Source organism: Pseudonaja textilis, chromosome 12, assembly GCF_049901715.1.
Source record: "Pseudonaja textilis isolate UNSWEBS1 chromosome 12, rPseTex1.2, whole genome shotgun sequence".
NCBI classification, from domain to species: domain Eukaryota; kingdom Metazoa; phylum Chordata; class Lepidosauria; order Squamata; family Elapidae; genus Pseudonaja; species Pseudonaja textilis.
The window spans coordinates 3520122-3539536 of record NC_142001.1 but is presented as its reverse complement, the minus strand read 5'-3'; the positions used below and the strand labels follow the sequence as shown (position 1 = coordinate 3539536).

The window sequence follows — 19415 nt, the reverse complement described above, 5'->3', positions numbered from 1 at the left end:
TCTTCACTTCCTATAACTTTCTCTCCTCCACAGCATTTTTCATTCATCGCTTCATTGAACTCCTTTTTCACATTTCTTTGCTTATCACCAAGTTCTTTTCTCTCTGCGCTGGGCAACCTCGACGTCCTTTTCCATCACGGCCCCTTTTCATCCTCAAGTGGCGAATATTACTAGTTCACCCTGTTTACTGCAGTCTCTTTTCCCTTCTTTCCTTTCCCCTCACAAGCCTTTTCTGCCCCCGGCATCCCCAAACAGTGGTTTGTCCCAGATTTGGAACCTTTCATGGGTTTGTTTCCCTTGTCCGCTCAAGTCTTCCCTTGCAAGCTCTGCATTTGGGCTTACATGCATTCCTTTGCTACCTGGACTTATGAACAGTCTGTTCAGTTCAACGTTTTACTTGGAACAGACTTCTAGACAGAAACTCAGAGCAATTCTAATCGCCATTAATCAGTGACAAGGAAAACTTAGGCAAGCAAAACCAAGCATGCAGATGCAGAATAGGGGGCACCTGGCTCAACAGCAGCAACTGTGAAAGACACCTCTAGGTGTCCTACTTGACCATTACTTAAGTCTGAGCCACAAGTGTCCTGCAACTGCCAGAAGACCCAATGCAGTCCTAGCCTGCATCCACAGAGGGAGAGTATCAAGATCACGAGAAGTTATAATACCGCTTTATACTGCACTAGAGAGGCCACACTTGGATGAACTGTTCTGATCACAGTTGAGAACAAAAGATGGTGAGAGCCTACAAAGTGCGAAGAACAAAGACGACAAAGGGTCTGGAGACCCAACTGTATGATGAATGGTTGAGGGAACTAGATATGCCTAGCCTGTCAATTAGGGCCGGGCATTACAACTTCCTTCCAGGACTTGAAGGGCTATCACTCCTAGGGATCTAGGAGCCCAGTGAGCCACATCCATCAACCGATGGGTTCCTTCTTCAGGATGCCCTTGTAATACGTTACATGACAGTGATTCATATTTTCTGATACATATTGTGGATCACTCATGCATAATTGATATTGTGCCTTCACGGCCCCAAGTTCCCCCATCATCTCTGGTTCAGACACCATCACTTGGATCTGTTTTGCCTTTTCCCTTTATCTTACTTTCAGAGACGGAGAGAGAGAATATATTTTCTCCTTTCATTTCCCTTGTTAATTCCTGTACTCGTAATCCAAGTTGCAATCTTCTACTTGTGGGAGTTCTGATGAGTAGGTGGGCCTGTGCAGACAAACCTTTGCCCCTTGCCATGGCCTTGGTCAGTCAAGGATGTCACTTGATGCTCTTTAATAGGGAAACAGGGTTGTCTTGAGTTGCATGGCACATTCCTTGTTAATGAAGTAAGGGCGCATGAGTTGGGTGTGACATGCTTTGGGGATGAGTGCAACCACAGCCCAGCCTTATTGCAACGATTTTCTGTGCAAGCTTGCCTCTCTAGGAAGCGTATCACTGTGTGCTTCCCATCAGCTGTACGTGTGGTCAATGAAAACGGAATCGATTTATGTGCATTATAAAATACTGGTGGATAAATCAACTGCAAGTTTCAATATCAAAACCTGGCAGTTTGGAAAACTTTTGTCTTTGCCAACAGTCTGTAAAGTGGCGACTTGTGAAGTTATGGAACCGTGACTCAGTTTCCAGAGAGTTGTTGAGAATGTAACTCTGTGATCCCAGGAAAACACCTAGGAATTTTCTTTTCCTGGCCAGTTCCTAATGACTTGCTGGAGGATAAAACACCTTCATTCTAACCACACATTAAAGCGAACACTTGGACAGTGCAGGCCAACGGAAAGAGGGTTTTTCTTAAAAATCCCCATGGCACTGAAGGGACCAGCAGGTCATGTCATAATCGTGAGCTGAGCCTCCAAGTGTCTGGTTCGTGGTCACGTGGCCACGGGGATACTGTAAGAGTCAGAACTTTGAGGACCAGTTGCAAGTCCATTTCTTCCGGTGCCTCCTTAACTTTGAGCAACCACTGAACAAATGGAAGTAAACAACTATTATGAAGCTCAATTCTAGCTTTGGATGGAGCAGTCTGTTGGTTCCTGATAGGAAAGGGGGCAAAACAGCTGACTGGTGGCCACAGGCAAGTCCTCCATGATCTCGGGAGCTTCCCATAATCTGCCAACATCTCCACCCTTCCCTTTTTCCTGACTTCAGAAGAACCACAGAAAGGGAGCAGGGTGTGACATACAACGTTGCATAGTTTTCAATTTGATTGCAGAATTGGAAATCCATGTGAGCAGCTCCATAGCTGAACAGAAAGCAAACTTTCTTGGTCCTCGTTTTAGCTATTTCTTTTGTCTAAATGCAGGGTTTAGCCACTGAACAGAGTGCTGTGATTGAGACAGAGGCTGGTGTTTAATGGGGAAGGGTGATCTGAGAAAGGAGGAAAGAAGAAAGGAAGGAAGGGAAGAAGGAGAGAAGGAAGGAAGGAGATGGATGGGGAGGTAGGGAGGGATGGAAGGAAAGGAAAGGAATGAATGAATGAATCTTAAAGAGGACAGCTTGTATGGAACAGTTGGGGGGCGGGCAGTCTGAACTGAAGGGGTGATTAATGGGATTTCCACTGGTTCCGTCAGCACCTGCCTGTCTGATATATTTCCTGCAAATAGTCTCTTGTCTCAGCTCCTGCTTCTGGCAAAAAGCTGGCACTTTTCTTGGCTGTTGCCAAACTGATTACGGCCTAAGACAGTCCGGTGCCCCACCTGAGCCCCCCGGGCCCCCTTCCCCTGAGACGGGACTCTCTTTTTCACCCTGACTTTTCCCTGTTGGTTCTTAGATCCCAATGCGGTGATGCCAGAGCAGCTGACCACAAGCCAGCCCACCAAGGATTCAGGCAGTGCGGGGAACGTCGCCACGCAAAGCCCCCATCACAGATTCCCCCCTGTGGTGGAGGTCCCAGGGAAGCCAGGTAAGACCACCCACCGCCTGGCACCAGAGAAACGTCTGCGTGCAAGGATGGCTTATAATACGGCTCTGCCTTTTTTTGAACCTATGGGGATTGTTTATGACGAGTGGGGACGTTCTGTGTTCTGCTTGGCCTCTGGCAGTTCGGATCAGGTCACTGCAGGCTCCGTAGCTCTGAGATGGACCCAAGAAGAGCTCAGGCTGAGTAATCTCAGGGCTTTGAGGGGGAATTGTGATGTCGTCAGTGTGGGAGGTGTGGTTTTAATTTAATTTTAACGTTAATGACTTACTGTTGGTATTTTATGATTGCTGTGGCTGCCAAGAACCAAACCCTGTGAGGAACAGTCAGAAGATCTGCGTTTGCTTAGCCTGTAGAAGGGGTGACTGAAAGGAGATACGACAGCAGTCTTCAAATACCCAAAGTGGGGCTGACTTCTCCTTCTCAGTTTTCCTAAGGGCTAAGACCAGGATCAGGGGGTGAACACGGCCCCAGGGTCTATCTCGGGAGCATCATCCCAGCTCTGTGTGATCTGTCACCCCAGTGGAACAGGTTGCCAGTGGTGGAAATCTACAAAAGGAGGCTGAAGATGTTCAGAGCAAGAGGTCTTTGGTGCCTGGTTGTTTTCTTGCAGACATCTTATTACCCAAACTTGGTAGCGTCACCAGTGTTGGTAGGGAGTGGAGTTCTGAGGAATGTTCTCTGACCAAGGTTGGAGTAGAATTGCCCCTCTGTTTCTGCAAGTTTTGTGATTTTTAATCAGGAATGTGTAGGTTTTGTTTTTTTAAGGAATGTCGAAGGAAAAGATATTTTAGTAATACTCTTAATGCTTTTGAACACATACTCAAGTGTCTAAACAGCTTACCAAAGCAGCTTCTAGGTCAGGGGTGTCCAACCTTGGCAACTTTAAGACTTGTGGACTTCAACTCCCAGAATTCCTCAGCCAGCTTTGCTGGGAATTGAAGACCACACCCCTGTTCTAGGTGATGAGCTGTGGCAATAGTAGGTTGGTTTTCAAGGTTGGAGATCTTGGCTTGCATAGAGTAGAATGAGCATGTCTGGATTAAAACCTTTCATTGAGCTGGTTACCATGATAATTGCATTACATAATGCACAATACTTTGGTATTTTGTGATGCTACGTGGTTACAATCTGTTTCATCAGTTTGTGAGAATGAACTTATCGGAAAGATGGAATACATAAGCCTCACCCAAACTGGATCAGAAAAGGAGATTTTCCTTGGGATGATTTCAGCTTTGGTAGCCTCTGGAAGGGGATCCATAGTAACAACTTTAAGGGAGGCACAGCAACTGCTAGTTTCCCAAATTCCAGACAGCTCCCATGTGAACTGAATGATGCAATGGCATTCTGATGGAAACGCACCAGTGTGAGAAAGTGTGTAGGTGTGTAAAGGAGTGGTGGTGTTTTTTTTTTAATTTATGAGGATTTTAAAAAGTTTTGGGAGTGAGCGAAGAGGGTTACACAGGAATCCTTTCACGGAATAAATGGAATTGAGAATAAAAGGGATGAAATGATTTGGGGAGAAACACAAGTGTTGCATGGAGTATTTCAGAGATGTGCATAGGAATTACAAGATTCATCAAATCGTGAATCTGAAATAAATTCTGGAAAGGTACCTAAGTAATAAATTTCTTGGAAGTATGGAAAGGTGCAAGGCTGCGAATAAAGCGGGGTGAAAAACGTTTATGGGGCAATTTGAGTTATTTAAATTTGTTAGGATGACCTCTGCCCTCATGTTTGGAAAAGTGTTCCCCTACACAAAGTGAGCAAGAGAGGACTGTTCAGGGGGCTTGATGGTTTTCAGCGTGCCTAGAAAATAATTTGGCAGAACTCTGATTGAAAGGCTAAAAGCAACGACAGGGAAGGAGATGACCAACGTTGAGAGTCCATTGTCACATTATGTTGGCAGGCAGAAAGTGCAGGTTTGTCCCTGGGGGTGGGTGGGTGTTGCTGTTTTGGAAGAGGTGAACGATAGTCGCGCCACACAGAGTCCTGGGGTTGGAGTAGTAAAAAGGCTCACTTTCTGGAACAGGTAGCACAAGGAAGGGGTTGCAGGCTGACTGCTGAAAGTGCTGCCTAGCAGGGAGACAATACTGAGCCAGGAAGCAGCTTGTGCGAAGCCCCCCCGATTATTTAAGGTATCTATGGATCTGTGTCTAGTAAATTGTTACGCTGACCGCGGGGACACATGTAGTTGGGAGATAGGAGTGCAAATACTGCGGTCGGTTTGCAATAGGGGTTGATGACAGAAGAAGCCCTGTGGACCTGGGAGGGAGGGAGCTGGCTGTGAAGACCAGCCATTCCAACTCCACTCATCTGGTAAAATCCAGCAGAGGGGCTGTGTCCAAGGTCTCCCCCCCACTCAAGAAATCTGACTGCAGGGGTCAGTGGCAAATCTTCTTCGGGATATCTTCCCCCCACCCACTTTTCTGGAGGCGACAATCGTCCTGTCGTGGATGTGTGGATCTATTTATTTCATTTTTATGCCACTGAAAATCTAGTGAAGACATTGGTCAAATGCCAGTAGCGAAAACATCAGCCGATGTAATTGAATGCCACTAAGGAGCTGGATCGACCAGGAGAGGAGGGGGCCATTACAGAGGAGTAAGAGGCAACTTAGACCTGGATGTTACAAGTGGGAGTAAGAGGGCGAGGACAGCCCCTCCCTAAGAGCATATGGCAGATGCAGCTAGCAGAGTCCTCCAGTCTGGCAATGTTTTGTCTATAGGTGTGAGACAATCAAGAATTCAGCTCGGAAGAATCACCATGTGCCATTCTAGGTTTTGGGCTTGACAGTAGCAAATTGTTATAGATCAGGGGTTTCCAACCTCGGCAACTTTAAAACTTGTGGACTTCAACTCCCAGATTTCTGGGAGTTGAAGTCCACAAGTCTTAAAGTGGCCAAGGTTGGAGACCCTTGTTATAGATACCCAACCAAAACACCCAGAGACTGTTACAAGGAATGACTGAACATTAACACAACCCAAGAGATCTAATAGCAAAATAACAACACTGATAACGTTCGTCCCCCCGTGTTGCCTTGAAGAGCTCCATCTTTGCTACCTACCCGAAAGATTTAGGGAAATGGGTCCTTTTGATAGGCAGGTGTGATGAGGGAGGATGAAGCTTTATCAGGTTTTCAGGAGCACAAGAATCAACCCACCTTTTAGAAGAGGTATAGGCGATGCTGTGCTTGCAGCCAGCACAATGCTGGATCCCTAAAGGGAAGGCAGGGTGCAACCGAACCCTGCAAGGAGACAAGAGAAGCGTTGTGATGGCTGGTGACTCAAAGCTACGAGGAAGCAAAATAAGTAGGCGCTTACCACACCCCAGTGCACTAGGGGCAAAGATTAGGAATGGGGACGTGCAGCTTCCAGCCTTTTCCATGTCCAACAACAATTATCCCTACCTGCTAATACATGTGGGGGCAAATTATCTTGTAGTAAAAAGGCTGCAACTGTCTTATCTCAAAACTTGGAAAGAAATGTAAATTCCTGGGAAATGGGATGGTGGTTTAGTTTAGTTTAGTGTACTTTATTGTCATTGCACCTCATACAACGAAATTAAATGCCATCTTCAGTGTAGAATAAATTATTTATTGGCCAAGTGTGATTGGACACACAAGGAATTTGTCTTGGTGCCAATGCTCTCAGTGTACATAAAAAGAAAAGATACATTCGTCAAGAGTGAAGAATCATTCAGGTGCAATACTTAATGGTAGTCATAGGGAACAACACTGTCCAACTATTTACAAAGTCTGTACTACTATTACGATTAATATTCTCATCACTCCTTATCGCCCACCCCCTCCCACTTGTGACTGTATGACTGTAACTTTGTCGCTTGTATCCTTACGATTTATATGGATTGTTTCCTAGTATGATTTGATTGCTGATTGTACCCTATGACTATCATTAAGTGTCGTACCTTATGATTCTTGACTCTTGACGAATATCTCTTTTCTTTTATGTACACTGGGAGCATTTGCACCAAGACAAATTCCTTGTATGTCCAATCAGACTTGGCCAATAAAGAATTCTATTCTATTCTATTCTATTCTATTCTATTCTATTCTATTCTATTCTATTCTGTTCTGTTCTATTCTATTCTATTCTATTCTATTCTATTCTATTCTATTCCATAAGCAATCGAATCATACTAGGAAATAGTCAATAAAAATCATTAGGATATAAGAAACAAGGTTACAGTCATACAGTCACAAGTGGGAGGGGATGAGTGATGAGAAGATTTAATAGTAATAGTAATGCAGACTTAGTAAATAGTTGGACAGTGTTGAGGGAATTATTTGTTTTGCAGAGTGATGGCATGCAGGGGAAAAGACTGTCCTTGTCTCTAGTTGTTCTGGTGTGCAGGGCTCTATAGCCTCGTCTTGAGGGTAGGATTGGAAACAGTCAATGTCCGGGATGTGAGGGTATACATTATAACTGTAAAAATAAAACACAAACACACATCCTTCGCATTCTATACAATTGAATTGAAAGCCCCTGATATTGCATTAATATTGCACTATACAGTAGAATTCAGCAGAGCTACTGCCCTGGGATAGAAGCTGTTTTTCAGCCTATTTGCCCTTGTTTTTATTATCCTGTACCATCTGCCAGATGGTAATAGTTCAAAAAGTGGGTGCCCAGGAAGAGATGGATCTTTCCCCCCTGTTTCTTACAGTATATATCAGGGAGTCCCCGAACTTGGCAACTTTAAGACTTGTGGACTACAATTCTCAGAGAATTCTCCTGCTTTTCTAGCAGTTGAAGTCCACAAGTCTTAAATTTGCCAAGTTTGGGGACCCCCCTGATATATATGGAAGAAACCATACCTAGTTGAAGGAGAATGCTTGAATATAAACCCTGGGCTAATGGGAGAGGGAGGGCTCTGCAACCAAGGCCTGAATTATTTTGACCATGGACTGTCCACATCATGATGGGTTATCCTTTCCTGGTCTGATGAAAATCTGGTATTTTAAGTACAGGTGGGTGCCTCGACTTACGACCCCAAATTCATGTTCCGAAGCAAGACATTTGTTAGGTGAATTTTGCGCTATTTTGCGACCTTTCTTGCCAGAGTTGCTAAGTGAATCTCTGCAGGTGATAAGTTGGTAACTTGGATGTTAAGCGAATCTGGCTTCCTCATTGACTTTGCTTGTCAGAAGGTCATAGAAGGGGATCACATGACCCCCTAGGACAGTGGTGGCTAACCTTTTTGGGCTCCTGTGCCAAAAATTGTGCGCACGCTTGTGCGCCGCATGCCAGCACCCAGAAGGCAGTGCGCATGGCCCCCCACGCCCCCTGCACATGTGAGTGCAATTCCCCCTAGGCCGCCCCCTTACCTGCACTGCGCATCCCGGCTGGTTTTTGCCCGTTTGAGGCCTTTTTCAGCCTGCCAGAAGCTTGAGGAAAGCCTCTGCAGGCTGAAAAATGGGCCCGTTTCATCACTTCCGGTATTTCTGGAAATACAGGAAGTGATGAAACGGTCCTATTTTTCAGCCTGCAAAGCCTGCAGAGGCTTTCCTCAAGCCTCTGGCAGGCCGAAAAAAGCCCCCCAAATCAGCTGGGAGGTGCATGCATGTGCAGTGCAGGTAAATTTGCCTGAGGCTCACGTGCCTGCACAGAGGGCTCTGCGTGCCACAGGTTCGCCATCACGACCCTATAATATAAATAGGAGCCAGTTGCCTAGCGTCTGAATTCTAATCACGTGACCATGGGGATGCTGCCACGGTCATTAAGTGTGACAATTGGCCATATGTCCCCTTTTTCAGTGCTGTTGTAACTTTGAACTAAATGAACTGTTGTAAATCAAAGAGTACCTACAGTATATAGCAAGTTTGATAAAGAAAATCCACTTTCAAAAATGCAGTGGAAAAAGACGGCATGGATTTCTCCAGGGAGTGAGTTGACATTAACTGAAAGACAGACAGACAGACAGACAGACAGACAGACAGACAGACAGACACGAAAGACCCTGCACAAAGTAATGTATAAACAGAAGGGAAACTGTTAAAGCCCTCAATAAAACTCAGAAAGGAAATCACTGCGTCAAGTTCACGGCTTTTGTTATGTATTCAACAGTGTTTAAAATGGGGGGTGGGGGGGAGAATAAATGAGAAATAACGTCAGTCTCTCAGGGCAGGAAGGCTTGAAGGAGCACCCCTCCGAAAGAAGCAACAGAGAGCGAGAACTTGCACTTCGCTGGGCTCAAACTGCTGCTCAAAAACCCCTCCCCAAATCCCTCCCCCCCAATCCATTCCCTTTAAAGAGGAGGAAGGAGGAAGCCCCCCGCCACGTCTCTGCAGTAGGCAGCTCAGCAGCCCCCTCCTCCTAGGAGATTCCTGGTTTCTCCTGCTGACCGTTTGCTCCTTCCTGGTGGACAGGAAGGAGGACGAGGATGATCAAGTGCTGTGAAGTTGAATTCTGTGCAGCTGGACGTTTCTAATGTCTTTGGGGTGGAGGCAGTTATTACCTTTATTGTCAGGGTACAACCTGTGTACAACGCAACCTGTGTACAATGCACCCTCCCACCAACACAACTCACAGTGAGGACAGAAGTCCCTAACCCAGACCCAATCTTACGTGATTTTGTTGCACAACGCACCGGCCCCGCAGGTCTATCGTATGATGTTGACACGAAGTTATTTTCCGTTCAGGAGTCTGACAGCCCACGGGTAGAAACTGTTCTTCAGCCAGTTGGTGCGGCTGGCTCTGCTTCCCTATCTCCTCCCCGATGGCAGGAGAGTGAAGAAGGGCTGACCGGGGCCTGAGTCGTCCCCGAGGATTTTCCTCACTCTTCTAAGGCAGCGAGCCCTAGCGAGGTCATCTAGTGGTTTCAGGAAACAGCCCATGATGTTTTGTGCTGTGATCACCACCCTCCACACTCTTCCAAAAGGGAAGGTGTCACTTGACAGAAGGGCTGGTTCTGATGCTTTCCTGTGGGTTCCTGGGTGGATCATGGATCGGGGTGTGTGGGAAGGAGCCCAAGTGCCTCTTACAGCTGCAGATTAACCTGAAAAAACAAAGGGTTTTTTTTTTAACCCATTTGTCACCGTTAGATTCCTTTTACCTATTCAATTTTAATGCAAGCCTTTTTAAGGTGCGCCAGTGCTGGCCAAATGCATATTAAGCCTCGGTTTTGTGCACGCTGATGGTTCGTAAAGTTTCTCCTTAAATCCACGTACTGCCTTTGCAGATCTGTACCAGCTGTGCTTGTTCTCTAGCGGCTCTCTTGCCCTCAGTGAGTCTCCTGCCCTCCCCTCTTGGTGGGAAGGCTTCGACAACCCTCTGGTGGATGCAGGTCTCCACAGGCAGTTTCCTGACCCTTCTGGCAGAAAAGAAAACCAGGTGAAATATGAAGTAAAGTAGATAGTTACAGCCTTGGGAAGCCATTTATAGAAGTCATAGAACAACAGAGTAGGGAGGGAACCTTGGAGGTCTTCTAGTCCGACCTCCTGCTCAAGCAGGAGACCTACACTATTTCAGACAAATGCTTGTCCAGCCTCTTCTTGAAACCTCCAGTGATGCAGCACCCATAACTTCTGAAGACAAGCTGTTGCACTGATTAATAGTTCTGTTAACTAATCCTAATCCATTGATGAAAAGAAAATGGCGCCCTTCTGTAAGAATAGCAATAGGAATAGACTTATATAGCACTTTACAGCCCTCTCGAAGCAGAGTCAACATATTTCCACCAACAATCTGGGCCCTCGTTTAACCAATCTCGGAAGACTGAGTCAACCTTGAGCCGGTGAGGATCAAACTCCTGGCTGTGGGCAGAATTAGCCTGCAAACCTGCGTTCTCACCACTGTGCCACTAGGGCTCATTGGTGGTTTGCTTGCATATCATTCTGTAATCCAAACTGATGTCTCCTCGGAGGGCTACAGAATAATTTCCTAGCAACCCGGAGGTTGATTGACTGACCTTGTCTGGGGGATACTGGAAGCGATACTGATGGTCATCTAGAACACCACCAGCTCTGGTGAAGAGTTTTGGAGTTAGAAGAAAAATAGTGACGATGTCGGTCTTGGGATTGTTGGGATCGGCTGTATTTCGATCTGCATTGTGGCATCCAAGTTAGGCCAGTTGTTGCAAGAGAAAGAAGTTCCTGGTTCTTCTCTCTCTCTTTTTTGTAATAAAAACTTTTATTTTTATTTTTAACAACAAATATAAACACAAAACATAATACATAAAAGAACAAATGAAACCTTCTTTCAATTGTACAGTGTGTCGGTTGGTACATTTGACTTGTGCACACTATCTATAGTCTTTCCCTCTTAAATTTACACACATATTGCATCAATCAACTTTCCATGTCATATTATATTATTGCTATACAATCATTAGACTTTAATTTCAATTGTTCCTGATTCTTCTCAAGCTCTCCTCTCCGCAGCTTGATTGGGTAGAAGTAGCCCAGCGGAGCCGTTTCGCTCCTGTCAGGAAAATGTGTATCATGCAGTGGGAACGGTATTCTGTGCCAGTTCATAGAGCAGATGTGGAGGGGCCTCGTAGCATTTCATCTTATATCTGCTGTGTCCTTTAACATACCCCTGAAGCTGCCGTGGGAGCTCCGGAGGGCATCTGTTCTCTCTCTCTCTCTCTCTCTCTTTGTCTTTTGAGCGAGATGAGGTTGTGCAGGTTCGAACCTTCTGCTTGGCTTATGGTCATGGCTTGTGTGGTGTCCAGTAAATTGATCTTTTGTCAACAAGACAAAAGGTTGCTTTCCTTATCGGGAAAGGGACAGTTCATAAAACCAGTGTGGTGGCAGTGGTTGTTACTCAAGTTGTATGCAGCCCAGTAAATCTGGGCTCTTGTCCTTGATGTCCATGATCCAACTGTGACCTTCAAAGCTAGTGGAACCCCCCTTCCCCCCTTTTATTTGTTCCTTTCTAGATAGGGGTCTCTTCCTGGGTGGGACCCACCATCAGATTATGTCCTATAAATGGATTACTGTAATAGGCAGTATCTGCACTCTCCACAGCAGAGGTCTCCAAACTTGGCCACTTTAAGACTTGAGGACTTCGATTCCCAGAATTCTCCAGCCAGCATTCCTCCCAGAATTCTGGGAGTCGAAGTCCACAAGTCTTAAAGTGGCCAAGTTTGGGGACCCCTGCTTCACAGAAATGACTCCAAAGCTTTTAAAAGCACCTGTCTCCTTCCTATTTCAGCCTGATGGAATTCCAGGACAGTCTTCTTTTCACTGGCTGCTGATTTGCCTCTGTGCCCAGTTCAAGCCATGGTGTTTTTCCTTCCAGATCCTTAACCCTGACAGCTGGGCCTTGAAATCCCCCTTTTTGCCTGCCCTCCTTGAGGGAGGAGCCTTGGGTCATCCTTGTGGGAGGAGAGATGGTTTTGCTGTGGGGCCCCTTTTCCACAGAGATGCTTCTTTTCATCTTGAAAAGATTGTGGTGTACTTGCTCTAACCTAATTTATTTCATAAAGTGCGGCTAGTTGGGTTTGGGCACTGTGGTGCCCGTCCTCCCAAAGGGCCTCTTAAGATGTACAGAAAGAGAAGACTGCCTGCTGTCAGGATTCCAGCACTTACCCCAATTAAATCATGAGTCTCGAGCCAAACTTCCAAAACTTCAAAAGGATTTATTGGGAGTTAAAATGTCCGGCACTGCCTGGGTGTAGCTGACTCTGAGACACATAATTCACTGTCACCTCCTGGGTGTATCGTAATTCATATTCTCCAATGGGACACATCCATAGCCCAGAGTCATCAAACATGCTCTCCAGTTAGAATTTTGCATGGCAGAAACTTCAGTCACTTAGTTACTATCTCTGAAAAACTATTTATGGAATGCACTTTCAATTTTCAAGCAAACCCCTTCCCACCTCCTTCCTTTCTGCTGGCAACTCTAAAAAGACCAGATCAATATTTTATGAGTTGACATTCGGCTCCCCTCATTTCTTGAAGGTGACAATACAAAAAGAAAACAAATTGTTTGCAGTCACCTAGTTACTATCTTTGAAAACATTTATGGAATGCACTTTTCGGTTTCCAAGTGGCTGCACTGCTCCCCCCTCCCTTTCTGTTGGCAACTTAAAAAGACCCTAGAAGTATTTTATGAGTTGACACCTTCCTTGTCCCATCCTCGACCTTCCTTAATTTCTCTTTTCCTTCCACATATGCCAGACCCTGTTAACCAAGATGGCCAGGATACCCAAAGACCTACCGACGGATTCTTCAGCTCCAAGGTGGCCGTGTTTGCTGCGATCGGGGCTGGCTGTGTCATTTTCATCCTCATCCTCATCTTCCTCATCGTCCTTCTCATCAAGATCCGAAAACGGCACCGGAAGCACACGCAGCAGCGGGCGGCAGCCCTGTCACTCAGCACCCTGGCCAGCCCCAAGAGCAGCGGCAACGCCGGCTCCGAGCCCAGCGACATCATCATCCCTTTGCGGACTACGGAGAACAACTACTGCCCTCATTACGAGAAAGTCAGCGGAGACTACGGGCACCCGGTCTACATTGTCCAGGAGATGCCCCCGCAGAGCCCGGCGAACATTTATTACAAGGTTTGAGGACAAACCTTGCCGCCCCACTGCGAAGCCCTCCGGGTGCCAGGGGAGAAGAGGAGGAGGGCCTGCCTGCCCCCTCGAGCACTTCCCTCCCTCGATTAGCATTTAGCCTTGTAGTTTGAAGCTTTTCAGACCCAGGATTTGAGGGGGTGTGCGTGGGGTGTGTGTGTGCTCTCGTCCCACCTTCTGCTCCCAGCCTGCTTTGTGGCCCTCACTTGGGCTCTGTGCCTTTCTCGCTCTTGAACCCACCCGGGAAACCCCAAGTTGGCCACCGCCACGTTTTGGGGGCAGATTTTCTGGCTCCTTGTTGCCATTTTGTTCGGGGGGGAGGGGGGGCATTGTTGGGAGGGAAGCCACACCCAGCCTGGCACTCCAAAGGAGGGAGGGCATGCTAGTCCCTGCGGGGCAGAGCTTGGGGACGTGCTGAGAAAGGAGTCTACCTAGCCCCATGTTTTATATATATATACACACACACATATATATATATAATTCTAAAGTATTTTTTGTAACTTTTTAAAAAATGGCGACAAGATTGGACTTGTGAGCTGCCTCCTGCAGTTTCCCAGCACAAGCTCATCCGCAGTCCTTCCCTGTCCCTCCGTCCGGCCTCGGGCCTCATCCACTCATCATCCCACTGGACACTCACCTCCTCATGCTCCGTGTCTGCTGTGAGAAAGGCGCACCTTTCTTCGTTTTGGTTTCTTTTTGCTAATTTATGAAGCAATTTCTTTTTAAAAAAAAAAAAAAACACCTGAAAAGTTTGCAATGGTCAGTCCAGGAGCGAATCCAGTTTTGAAGGGGTGTCAAGAAGGGGGCTTCTGTTTGTGCCGCAGATGGCATTGCGATGCCCAGGGTTGGGGGTGGGGGGGAGTCTCCCTGAATTCCCAATTCCTTGACCCAGAAGAGGGGAATGAAGGGGACGCAGGGTCCATGATCCCTGGACCTTTCCAGAAAGCCCACGGAAGGGAGTTCAGCTTTTGGCTCTTTGGGGGTTCAGGAGGAGGAGCAACACAGACCCCTCGCCCCTTGCTTGGATCCGGTCTCTTTTATGCCCAACTGCAGAATGTGGCAATCACACACACCCACAAACACACCAATTTCTTTGATCCAGCCACTCACCCACCCCCCCACCCAGCCCAGAGCTCTTGACTGGTTCACTTCCTGCCAGTCATAATAATTCTAATTGCGACTTCTGTGGCCTGCAAGGGCCCTCGATTGGCCCCGGGCCCCTTCGTGGGAGAGAAGGAGCCCCTCTGGGCTCAGCTCTCCCAATGGGGTTGCAGAGGTCAGGGTGCAAGCGCCAGTCAAAGCCTCTGCCCCTCCTCTCCCCACACACCTCCTGCCCTGGAGGGGGTGAGTCTCAATTAGAATTAAGGAAGGAAGCCACCTCCCCCCAATTCCCCTCAGGCCTGCTTGGCTGTAGCATCATCCCCAGGCTCCGGGCCCTTTTCACGGCCATCTTGCGCCTGTCACGCCAGAAGCCTTACTTTGCACGGAGGGGCTGCTGCGCCTCTCGCTCGGTGCTTGGCTGTCTCGCTCTCCACGCCTCCTTTCCATGAGCCATGACGCCTTCCTCACAACCCGCTTGCAGCTCACTGCCCCACACCCTAGGCCGCGTGGCCCCACAGCCCGGCTCCACGGCAGGCCTTGTGCCAGGCCGCTGACGACGGTTGGAGAGTCTGCCTCGGCCGCTCCCGGGGAAAGTGCGGGGCTGGCCCAGTGCAGCCTCCCTCAGCCAGCCTGCCGTTCAAAGACCGACTTTTGCAAGAATCTGGTCCGGTGGGGGTGGATGTGGGGGGTGGGGGCAGAGGCTCTTCTGCCCGTCTGACCAGTTGTCCATCCTCCGAGACGGGCCCCTCCTCCCCATCAGCATTTCTATGCAGCATATGAAGTGGGTGTCCGTCCGTCCGTCCGTCCGTCTGTGTAAGGGCTTAGGTAATTGTGCACTTTGAGGCGTGTTCAGTGGAGATCAGCCAAGAATTCAAGTTTCTCAGGGCTCCACAAATAATTGACAGGTAATTTTTAGTAACGGTGGTAGTTGTAGTCGTCGTAGTAGCAGCGTTCTTTTTAAAATGTACAGACTCTTCCCTTGGCCCCTGATTCTCTTACTCCCAGTGGTGGGGGCCCCTACGTGGGAGAGGGCCCCCGAAATGAGGGAAGCCCTCTCTGGCCAGGGGGAGGGGGCTACCCCTGCGGGGGGGGGAGGGGCTTTGAGATGGCATTTAGCATTTTGTTCTGATGCTCAGACTTGGCAGCCGTCTTGCCTGCCCGAGTGGTGGAAGGGGTGGCTGGCCCCGCGTTGGAGCTGCTGACCCTCCCAGGCTCCAGGTCCGTCCGGGAACAGGGACAGTCCAGCTGAAAGAGGCCGGGCGGGGGAGGGGGGAGGGGGAGAGTGTGGGGGGAGGGAGGAGAGGAAGGATTGTGTGGTTCCAAACCATAAAACATGGAGATTTCACACAGGGTGCAGCAAAAATAGGCAGAGAGTTAAGATACCAACTGCGGTCTTTAATGCAGGCACTCGAGAAAATGAAATTACGATGTGGACGTCATAGGAATTGGGCACGGTTGATTTCCCTTTGTGTGCAGAAATGGAAACCTGGGTGATGTCCCCTTCCCGGTCCATGCGGAGCAACCAAATAAGAAACACATGATGAGCTCGATGCAGGCAATTCACTTTGTGTCGGGAATTTTGCCATGTGTGAAATCCTCTCCTACACACACACACACACAGACACACACACACATACACTTTGTGGGGACGAGGGGTGGGCAGAAGCAAACGGGATGGCAAGAACCTTCAGAAGCTCCAGTTGGGGTTGAGAGGATGTTTGGCTTGCACCCCCTCCCCCCCCCCCAAAAAAAATAAACAAGGAATTGAGGCGTGGGCAGAGAAATAGATTTGTACAATGGGCGTTTGGGGTGTCAATATGCCTTTGGGGGTCTTGGTTTTTTTTTTAGCACCTCTCTCTGCTGAATCCTGAAATGTCCTTTTGCTTCTTCTTTCTCCCATCAAAAGGGGTTTTTTTAAAAAAAAAAGAAAATGAGGTTTTATTTTATGTAAATAACCAGTCTTTTTGGAGGGTATAATGTAAAGAGGTTTTGTATAAACTTTGGATTATTTTCTGGTTGCTTTTCTTAGAAAAAGAAAACAAAACAAATTAAAAATATGGGAAAAAATCAAACCACAAGAACGGGTGTTAAAAACCATTTGTCATACTGTAGTCTCTCTACATGCAGTTCATCCATCACAGAAGGACACACCTGGGGTGTGTAACCAGCAGGCTCACTTCCTGAAAAACTGCCCTGTGCCCCCTCCTAAAACTTCTGGGGGCCACCAGGGGGGCTTGCTGATACCCCAACCCAGGCAGAGAACCGAGGCGGAAACTCCAGTTCAGGGGACTTGCGGTCCCGAAACCTCTCCGGCCGGGATCCCTGCCCTTTCATACCCTAGGCCAGGGGTCTCCAACCGTGGCAACTTTAAGGCTCGCCAGCTGAGGAATTCTGGGAGTTGAAGTCTTCAAAGTTGCCAAGATTGGAGACCCCTGCCCTGGGGGCCTGTGCTGATGCTTGAGGGGCCAAATATCCCTGAGGTCCCTTGAGAGCACCTTTCCGTAGCCCTTGGAGTTGCCTCTGAACAGCTGCTGTAGGACCAGCCATCCCTCCTGCAGGTGAGGCCATTGGGCTCAGGTTTCCCAGGTGCCTGGCAGGTTTGAGGGGCTCTGGCTTACTTTGGGGGGGCTGAGAACAAGCAACCCCTGGGGGCAGCTGCAGGGGGGGCCCACAGGAGAAGAGGGGTCTCCTTTTCCCAAGGGTGCCCTAGCGGCCATTTTCACGGCTAGTCTGCAACTTGCCAGTCTTTCTGGCTCTGGTGGGGACTGGCTTGGCCTCAGAGGAATCGGATCCTGCACCCTCCCCACTCCCCCAAAAGTGTCCAGCTCAGAAAAGGGGCCAACTGGCAGCTGGCGGGCAACGATGGGCCATTCCTGGTCAAGGTGGGGATGTTCCAGGGTTCGAGGTTGCCAGTGGAGGACTCCAAATTTACCAGAACAACGGGGTGGAGTGGTTTCGATTCTGTCGCATTTTAGAAATTCCTTTACCTTTCATTCACTGCTTTCACCCAGTTGCCACATCATTGTCTTCAGTAACAATGGGAAATGAATTCCCTGGACGTGGTATATTGTTAAATAAAGTATTTTTTTCCTATGGAATTGAGTTGTCTTGCATTTTGGGGTTCTTTTGCGGACAAGGTACCTGGCCTTGAATGTTCTTCTAGATCCGTGATGACAAACTTATGGCACGCAGAGCCATTTGTGCCGGCATGTGAGCTGCAAGCAAACATGCATGCGCCTCACAGCTGATTTTCGGTGAGTTTGAGGCCTTTTTCGGCCTCCCAAAGGCTTCAAGAAGGCTTCTGCAGGCTTTGCAGGCTGAAAACTAGCCTTGTTTTCTGAAAATACCGGAAGTGACAAAACGGGGCTACTTTTTGGCCTGCAAAGCCTGCAGAAGCCTTCCTCCAACAGGCTGAAAATCAGCTGTGAGGCGCAGTGCAGGTAAGGGGGCAGCGGGGATGGGTGGATAGGGATTGCATGTGTATGCGTAGTGGGCATGGGGTGTGTGCACATTGCCTTCTGGATGCTGGTACAAGAGCGCAAGCATGCAAGCGCACAATTTTTGGCACAGGAGTCTGGATATATAATGAAGTATTCTTGCACAGGGAATGTTGAATTCCCTTCAGTCCTGGCAAAACTTTATAGAAAAATTCTACTGGATTGTTTGGAACATGAGCCTGGCCTTTCCCTTCTTTACAAAAGACAGCTTTAAAATGCAATTTTGATTCAAGTCTCGGCAAGAATACAGATAATCCTCAACTTACGACCACAATTGATCTCAACATGTTGCTAAGTGAGACAGTTAAGTCCACAGGCAGGGCAGCAGAGGCGTCGTGTCCCCTCCCCTCCGGGAATGGCTGTGTCCTCCCCCCTTGCCCGCCTCCTGCCTTCCTGAGGTCAACCCATTGCAGAGGCTCCTTGGGGAAAGGGCCACTCAGAGGGTTCAGGAATGATGCTTCCAGAAACACTATCCTTGTGGAAGTCCTCTTATCACGTGATAGTGTTCTGACCAAGGCTTCCAAGACTGTAATTACACACACGCTTATTTTAAAAACAAGTCTTATTTTATTGCAATGCTGGGAATTGCTTACATTCCCAGCTGTTAATGAATCTCAAACAGTCCCTCGAGATAAGCACCCACCTTTCTTTCCTGTGAAGTGCTGCCAATTACAGAAGTATCAAATGAACTAGGAAAAAAAAACCAAAGTACAAAGAGCTTCAAGAATGAATCTGAACCGAACGGACAACTTTGCTTCCTGCAAAGGTTTCATCACCTTTGCCTGTCCTTTATACTTTAGGGGAGGGGCAGTCACCTCCAAGCTTTACTCCTGAGTCGCCCCTTTTGTTTCATCTGCTCTTGCCTCCTAGCAGCTCTGCGTACACGCACACTGGGAACAGGCTCCCCTGGGTCCTCTGCCTCGCTGCTGCCAGGCTCTGGAGGCTCCGGAGTCAGCACCCCACTCTCAGATGGTCCTGGCCCCATCTCTGCATCGGACCCTCGTCTTGAGTCCCCTCTAGACAGCCGGACGGATCCCCTTCCCCACTGTCCGATTCTGCTGCGGTCTGCACAGGCTGCCAGTGAACCACAACTGACAGGGCAGTGGCATTTTCCATGCCTGCCTTGATCTGATGAGGAGGAAGACATCGTCTGAGCCATTCCAGAGCTCCCAGGGACTCCTGGAAGATCTCTTGAACCCAGATCAAGCTGCTTCCTCTCCCTCCCTTTGGCTGTTAGCGGGAGAGCCATGCGCTCAGGCCTGCTCTCCTTGGTCTCATTCCCTGTCCCAAGTAAGCATCTTCCTCTCCTTGGGCGTCTTGTCCTGCTGAAGTTTAGAAGTGCC

At 48.2% G+C, this 19415-nt stretch overlaps 1 protein-coding gene across 1 annotated transcript in view; it reads left to right on the top strand.

The window, feature by feature from the left end:
- The window catches only part of EFNB1 (ephrin B1), an 85253-nt gene extending 68939 nt beyond the window's left edge, over positions 1 to 16314 (top strand). The window contains exons 4-5 of the mRNA XM_026703122.2: positions 2786 to 2917; positions 13080 to 16314. Of these exons, the coding sequence (XP_026558907.1) occupies positions 2786 to 2917; positions 13080 to 13468 (521 nt within the window). The 3' untranslated portion in view covers positions 13469 to 16314. The remainder of the gene's footprint in view (positions 1 to 2785; positions 2918 to 13079) is intronic.
- The last annotated feature ends 3101 nt before the right edge of the window (positions 16315 to 19415 follow it).